This window comes from Photinus pyralis, unplaced genomic scaffold (assembly GCF_008802855.1).
Source record: "Photinus pyralis isolate 1611_PpyrPB1 unplaced genomic scaffold, Ppyr1.3 Ppyr1.4_LG10, whole genome shotgun sequence".
Classification (NCBI taxonomy): Eukaryota; Metazoa; Arthropoda; class Insecta; order Coleoptera; family Lampyridae; genus Photinus; species Photinus pyralis.
Window position 1 is genome coordinate 13,671,991 of NW_022170250.1, and position 8,477 is coordinate 13,680,467.

At 37.5% G+C, this 8,477-nt stretch overlaps 1 protein-coding gene across 1 annotated transcript; it reads right to left on the reverse strand.

The window, feature by feature from the left end:
- Positions 1–1,656: 1,656 nt before the first annotated feature.
- LOC116162435 (odorant receptor coreceptor) lies at positions 1,657–6,366 on the reverse strand. Its single transcript, XM_031476052.1, has 12 exons — positions 6,235–6,366; positions 6,008–6,180; positions 4,264–4,398; positions 4,074–4,210; positions 3,863–4,026; positions 3,697–3,816; positions 3,556–3,649; positions 3,295–3,508; positions 3,029–3,128; positions 2,881–2,985; positions 2,677–2,832; positions 1,657–1,989 (listed from the first exon to the last, which is right to left on the reverse strand). Exons 2-12 carry the CDS (start codon positions 6,178–6,180, stop codon positions 1,939–1,941), a joined length of 1,449 nt encoding a protein of 482 aa, XP_031331912.1. The 5' UTR covers positions 6,235–6,366; the 3' UTR covers positions 1,657–1,938.
- Between the last annotated feature and the right edge of the window lie 2,111 nt (positions 6,367–8,477).

Sequence of the window (8,477 nt, forward strand, 5' to 3'; positions counted from 1 at the left end):
TCACCCTGTATACCTATACCATCGATCGAATAAACAATATTGATGTTTGAAGCAAAAAACTTTTATGATTATTTTGACGAAATGAATCTTTACGGTAATACGTTGCTATTGTAGCTTTACAAACTCCACGGACATTAGCTGCTAGTTTACGAAAACACGTAATTAATGATTTTAACCCCGCGTTGGCTTTCAAAATCTCTGCGCAAATTAATTGTCCTGTACCTAACGGCTTAAGATATACAAAGCAAAACAGCACACTTGGGTATTTGCAGTTAATCAACATTCCCGACCTCGACGCGTTTTATCTAAACTCACAAATTATCTACTTGAGAAGGGAAGATTAGATGAAAATGACATGTTTTCACATAAATACGACCCGTTCGCTCCAAGAACCTACATTTTAAGTGTAGAGCGCTTCGTTATTAAAATTACACTCTTGCTGCAAAGCCTTAAACGTCAAGTGTACGGTTTAATTAACTTTATTATAAAATACTTGGCTTCTTTCAGGAAGATTTTTTTTGTTTTCCTCGATCTTTGCTTGCGACATTCTCGAACTGGGAACTGAGCGTATTTGCGATCGTCTCTGATTACTTCTCTTGCGGTTGAAATAACTTCTTCAGAAGGAGCATTGGCTATTCGGGTAGCTTTCCTACTAAAAAATTTAAGCAAACTCTTTTCATATCGTGTAATATGATATGATAATGTGGTGTTGATCGTCCACAATCCACATTCCATTGAACCACGCATTCCAAAACCATGCTCCCCTGCCATGCTATTATAGAGCATGAATAGTCAAATCCGCAAACCAATAAGGGCCACATATGATAAAAAGGAATACGAAAACTAAAACAAAATTTGTCGCTTAGCGTAATATTAGCGGCAAAAGAGGAATGTTCAGGGCTGTCACATGCAAAGCTTATTGAGCTTATAAAGCTTGAAACTCTTTTTTGGTTAAGCTGGAGATTTACCACCTTTTTGAGGTGTACGTCGCGTTCTATATTAGATATGTCAAGAATTCAATAGCGCGCATGGGGGAGGGGGGGGGGTCGAGAAAGGTTTTATTATGTCTCTTAGCTTGGTGAATAGTAAATCAAAATCTGAAAGCCCCCAAACTCTAAAAAAAATGAAATTCACGACCAACTAATGGAAATGTACGATAACACGAATAATATGCCACGAGCGAATAATGCATATATTGATGAGCAATGCGAGTCACGTACAGAAATTATGTATCGTACCGCAAACTTGATAAGCTTTCAAGCTAAGATTATGTCAGAAATGACGGTAGGAATTCATTACATGCGTTACTTGTATGTACAGCTTTTAGGAATTAAATGTAACCTCTTCGTAGATGAGTGTAAATTAGTTTCAATATTAGATACGTCTCTATAATAGTATAGCATTTCTGAGGAGCGTGTAGAATTTCCCGTTATTACTAATCTTCGTTTTTAAAGTAGTCAATCAACCAACAACTTATTTGATATGGTTGATTAATATTGATTAGTTAAATGAATTCATTGGATCCATTAAATCTTGTACAATCTCTTCAAAATTATTGATGGCGCCGTAAGAATTGATTTCGTCAAAATATAACTCTAACGGAAAACAATAAATCAATTTATTAACTTCTTAAATTATACAGTGTTATTGCTACAATTTCTTATAGTACGATACAAATCACATTTTTGATCTTAAGTCGTTGAATTCCCCTTTATTCGTGTTAAATTCAGGTACAAGAAAGTGCGAGTAATACTAGCTAGGTTCGATACAGATTTTTCTTTTTTACATAAAAATATACATCTCTTTATATCGATAAGACACTTAGAATGCTTCTTATTTTTTTCTCTAACCTAATAACTTAGCATAGGCTTACTTGTAGATATTATCAAAAGATGGCACTTGCGATTTCCATTTTTGAGCAAATAGAAATAAGTGCGCTTACTTGAGTTGGATCAACACCATGAAGTAGGTGACGACGGCTCCGAGTACCTGAGATGGGTGTGTTAGCTAACAGTCATTTCGTTAATATACACTGTGTCCAAGACAACGATGTGTATCATGGGGATTTCGGAAACCATAAGAGATACAAAGATGGTCAGCAGGATTTTTACTACCAATACAACGATGTACGGCACGCACAAAGAAACAAAACTTGTAAACTGTTGGTTTCAACAGAATGGTGCACTCGCGCACAACGCCCTAATTGCGTGTAAATACCTATCGGACTTTTCTACTATCCAGGAAATTTGTCCGATAGGTATTTTCGCACGATTACGGCGTTGTGTGCTAGTGCTCCATCCTGTTGAAACCAACAGTTTCCAGCTTTTGTTTTTTTGTGCGTACCGTACATCGTTGTATTCGTAATAAAAAATGCTGCTAATACAGTGAGTACTTTTTTACGGCCATATAAAAAAATAAAGTTGATGATGATTTCTCTGGAACGAAACATTATATTGAAAAGCTCTCAACGTTGTCTTGTAGAGGTGAAAGAGTGGAAAAGAGAAAGTGGGTTTTTATTTTTTGCCTTTGTTCAAATAAAAGGAAAAAATAAAAAATCGACAAATTTCAGTTTTTTTAGCATATCTTCGGAAGTAATCTAAATTTTCTGGTTTTCCTTAGAACATGATAACTCTTTAATAGACATCCTTATCTTGGACACAGTGTATAGGTACTTACGGAGGCGAAAAGGTCGAGCGATACTGTGAAGAATTTTGCGCCCGAGATCGACATAGCCTTCTGGCACTGTTGACAGACGATTTGTACGAACGTTTTTGCCTCTTCAGAGCCATCATACCAATGACAGCTGTAAGCGGCTTCCATTACTGACGAACTCTGAAATAGTCAAGATAGCAAGTTGGTTGAGAGTTTCACGTAACCTACCTCCTCAATTAGACGGTTTCCGAATATGCAAAAGTGAAATACTTGTCCTAGGGCGTAGAGCAGATACCCAATGACCGAAAACGCGTAAGGGTTGACGCCGTCGATCTAAATTGTGTCAATTACAAGCGAAACTGTTACAAACACTTACCTTTGTCGCTTGGTAAGCTAAAAGTGTGAGCATAATTGTGGAGGTCAACATGTGTAAGAGCAAAGCGATTCCATACGTATCACCAATTGCAGTCACGAGCCTAGAAGCAGATCGATATTATTAATGAGAAAGTGTCATCATAAAACAAGTGCTCTTGCATAATTTATCCTATTCTCAAATTGCGTGACCACCCCCTTCTTTGAATTTTTAATTTCGTTACAATCGAGAAGGGCAAGGTCAGCCTTGAGAATGTTCAGCTGACGAACCTGACGACGTGCTTATGACGTTCGACCCAATACTTTATGGCGGATCTGACCATTAGCTCTTGCTTCTTCGTTAAACCATTAGGACCGATTCCACCACCGCCGGCATTAAACGATTGTAATGCCGACGATCTGAAGTGAGTTCCCAGCTCCTGACCCGTGCTGTAAATTCCTCTCAGGTCGAGCTCGTCGTTATGATTATTTTTGTCGTTGTAATCTGTAAGAAGGCTGCAGTTAGGATGTGGACACGATATTACAACTCACCGTCGTCCACTAGGTTGGTTTGCGAGTTGGCACTGGGCGCGCGGAATAAGTCGGCGGTCTTGGGGTGGTACGTGTCTAAGGTAGCCGATAGTTCCTAAATAGACATGATCACATTTCCTCTACAAGCGGTTCGTAACTTACCATGAGTGGTTTCAAAATCTCCTTCAGGTGCATCAACTGCTCACATGCGAAAATTAACCACGAGCAAAACATCGAGTCTGCCAAATTCGCTTGGGACATCGAGAAGAAAATGTAGTAAACCTGCAAGTACATCGGTCAACTTTCCCCCTATCGCTCAGGTAATCACCTGATACACGAGCGAAACGATGTGTGCCATGCCAGCCATCGCGTTCCATGGGTACCAAGACTTGATCAGCAGTCGGGGGATTTCCGTGCTGATTGTCATGTTCTCATTTTCGGGATCTTTTCGAATGCGCTCGCTTGGCCCGAAGAACGTAATTGTCGTCCAACCTACCCACGTTCGGTTAATCGACACCCCCAACGCAAATCCTACTTACTAATCGTGCTAAATATCGTCACGCTCACAATTACGACGAGCAGCTGTCTCATCTTCTTTAACGCGATCGAATGGTACCGATTGTTGGAGTCGACGAAAAGCGGATGACTGTTGGCCTGGTTCCAAATTCCCAGCGTTCTAAAATGACACGTGTCTGCAATAGTCTAGCTAGGGTACGTCGCGGTTCATACCTGTAGAACATTTTCGATCGTAACGCGAAGTAAATGTACTTCGTTATCGTATGGGTGAAAAAGAGGACCGTTATCGTATTGGCCGCCAAATCGTTGACGTCGTCACTTTCCACTATTAAATTACCAAAAGTGAATCTGTAAAAACGAAGAGTTAGAGGATTTCTGATTCATCACCTCCCAGTCCAGGAACTTATCAATAGGTGCGGGCCGACGGACAGGCGGGCGGAAAAGTGAAATGCTTTTCAGTTTTGTGATTGCGCTATTGCTAAATAGATCTTCTCCATATGACCGGTTAAGTCTGCATGAACTGCGTGTTGTACAGCCAAAGCTTATGAGGTTGTCGCTTTGTCTATAGTTTTAGGGGGAATTTTTTGTCAATTGAAAGTTTTCTTTACGTCCTCCTACGTGTTGATTATCTAATTGAAATAACTATTTACATAAAAGTCGGGAACATGGCACATTATACTGGCGAGTAAGTAGTGTTATTTTACTGACGAGTTTTGTATTAAATTTTACCCGAAATCGTATTTTAATATCAAATTTCAATTTGTTTATATAGAACAATTGATATGTCCATCTGTCAATGACGACAGGAGTCATTATAGACATTTAGCAATGTGACAGATGCGGCCAGAAAAGTGATATGCGGCTAGTAAAGTGACAGGCGGCAGGAAAGGTAGTCTGGTCTGCCTCTGTCATGGAAACTAAAATTTCCTGAGAGAAAGTAGGCATGAAATAGTTATTTGTACAACTTGAGAAGAAAGTGGAGTTTTTCAACTTGAGTTCAAAATTTGACACCATTAGCGTAGCGAGTGTTGTCAATTGAACGAGAGTTGAAAAACACTTTATTCTCAAGTTTTACACATAATTTTTTTCTGAAACTACAATCAAAATTGAAAAATTATCGTATGCAATAATGAAGTTTGACACATATAGCAATCTAGATACGGGTTAATTTTAAATATCATTATTAAGATTAACGCAGCAATTGTTTTTTACTTTCATCACTAGAGAAGAAAATCACATTTTCTTCCCCCTTTTTAGAGACGAAAGTAGTTTCAGAAAAAATGTATATTTCTGCTGGGATTATGAGTCGAATCAAAGTTTACAAATGGGGTTGGTTCTGGAAATCGTATGCGAGTCTTGTTTCCAAGTTTACTTAACGGGAAAATGTCATAATAATTGCGAGGACAGTTAAATCTAACTCTTGTTAATAAATGAAATAGCCCGGATCAAATCTAGGACAAGATTACAGAAGATAAAAATTATACAAGTATTTGGTTTTCATCTAATGGATAGAAAGGGGCGAAATCTAACCGGAAAACGATTTCTAAATAATGTTTCCGTATCCGTTTATAGTTTGAGGAGAAAACTTTTCGGTGTTTCAGCCGTATCAAGCCAAAATAGGATCTTTTTATTGTAAGCTTCGGGATTTATTACTTTTTTTTAGAGATTTATGTATTTTTCATTTTACTCGCATACGTGAACGATTTTAAAAATACGCAGATACGCGCACGTGTTATTTTTCTCGTCATGGAAAATCTGTTTTTGGCATATATTACTAGGGTATATTTTACGAGTTGTAATTTGACAATTGCAAACTGATATTCTTCTTAAACACCACATTACATTGGAAGAACAGCACTTTTTAAACAAAATTGACGGACTTTTGTAATGAACCTCAGAGTGCCCATTACGATGGTGCTACATACAAGGAAAATTGATTTTTTGAAATAAAACTTACCCGAACTGTGCCAGAAGAAGAACTAAATGGACCGAACTGTACAAGACCCGTAAACCATGAACCGCACCTCCAGTCTCGCTGTGGTAATTGAACAAAAAATGTCCGACGCCCTGCATCAACTTGATGTTTGGAAAAAGGTCGGCAACGAGGCCGGCTTTCTTAAATTTCATCATCTGGAAAAGTCCAAATTTTCAAAAAATCAAAGAACCTATCCACGAGAACAACACCTTTGCTGAGATTTTTGAAAACTGATTGCTTTTTTAACGAGCACCGTGCACCATTATCCGTAGGCACTCTGACCGCGTCCAGACGCCGTTTGTATCTGCGTCGATGAGCGTCTGTCTTTCTATTAAAATCTGTAAGTTCGAAATAAGGTCAATGTTAATTTCGAATTCCAAGTCTGTATATTTCGAATTCAATGAAACCTAGTAAGAGGAGAAATGATATCGTGGTCCAATAACATGGAAATGGTTCCGTTGTATTGGTCAGTTTTAGTCACGTGGCGCGAGGGTAAATAAGAACAAATGAACATCTGCTTGAATAGTCTGTAATTTACACAACCATTTTAAGAATTTATTAGCTCAAGTTAGATCGAAACCCAAGTCTCTCGTTCGGAAAATGGATAAAATTTTATTCCATTATTGACGAGGTCGGGTATCATTTTTTAATACAGACGTTTGTCAGTTTTAAACGTTTATCGGGTTACAATGTTGCATTTGAGTTTAATTAAATATTCATTTCGAGAGTGGGCGTCTATATAGTTTACGTGTAATTATTTTACCTGAAGGACCTCACAAACTTTTACGACTGGAAAATGACAGCTGGTATTAGTTTAACCCACTCGCTCGTTTTTTTGGCGTTAGGAACGTAATTAAATTTGAAAAAAAAATGTTAGCTGCTTGTTAAACGAAGGGTTGGATCATTTCCACCGTTTCGTGTTACTCATTACGGGGCATGCTAACTTTTAATTGGCGACCCTTAACGATCTGCGAAATTTGCAAAAAGCATTTGTTTTAATTGCGAATGTTTGATAAACATACAGTTAGTCGGCAACGTATTCATATTACAATACCCTCGACAATACACCTTAAACAATTGTTTAAGTAAATTTGGTATAGCTACGGCACAGAGGATCCATGGCTCTAAACCGGGTTCCTGAATGGAAATGTTGTAAGCGTATAATAGGTCCTCGTCCTCAAAAATACAAGGATAGGTACACAATTGGAAAATCAAAATAAAACAAGCTTTACATTTTATGTATTTAATTTGGTTTTGAAAATTCCATTATCTAGACAGTTACAATTCCCATAGCAGAATTCATATTTGATAATGCATGTTAATTCTATAGAAATTGCGCAACCATTTTGTTCAATGTACAATCGGCACCTACGAATTAGTCCATACACTCCTATCCCCCTTGCAGGAAAATGGTTGTATAATCCATTTTCATTTAGTAGAGCGTTATGTGGTGCGGCTCCGTCTTGTTGAAAATATAACCCAGATAATTCTTCCAAAAAATCTTGGACCTCATCGAAAATCATATGCGATTCTCCATATCTTGTTTTTTTAATATGATACAACCGATTGTAGGACGATTCGTCCCCGGAATAATTGTCACCGGAAAAATTGCCTCCGGAAGATTCGATTAGGTAAATTCGCTCACGTAAAATCGTCATTCGAGAATTAACACATAAAAATACTCGCCCTAGGCTAATTCCATCCACAAAGAGAAAACACACTTTCGCTGTAATCGATCAAAACGAAATTAGCATTAATATGCCCGTGTATGCACCATCAATTTTAATTAGAGTTTAGGATTGAATATCGTTTAAAATCCATGGCCACAATTTGCAATTGTCTCAATTCGTAATTGGGTCAGAGTTCGTATAGGAAACAAAAAATGCATTTTTCTGAAACTAGAAACAACTACGTTCGTCTCTATAAATTGTGATTTTCCTCTCTAGTGAGGAAATTAATCTTATTATCATTTAAAATTGAAACATACCTCGTTTCTAGATTGCTATGTGTCAAACTTCATTATTGCATATGATGATTTTTCAATTTTGATTGTAGTTTCAGAAAAAAATATGTGTAAGACTTGAGAAGAAAGTGTTTTTCAACTCTCAAACTTTGAACTCGTGTCGAAAAACTCCACTTTCTTTTCTAGTTGTACAAATAGGTAACTATTTCAGCTTCTTCTGCACATCCCATGTGCATTTTCTAACGACCCACAAAAAAAAGAAAATTAGACGCGGCTCCGATGTGTGTTGCTCCTCTAAATTTTCCAACATGGAAATTTTAAGGATTACAACCGATCTCGATAGGGACTTGCGGTTGAAACCATGTTTTTTTTAATTAAAAAAATGCATTAGTTTATTAACGTTATAACGGGCGATCAAAAAGGATCTTTGTCGTCTCAAAATTTACGTTCTTAACAATCATAACACATCGATCGAAATATCAACTTTAC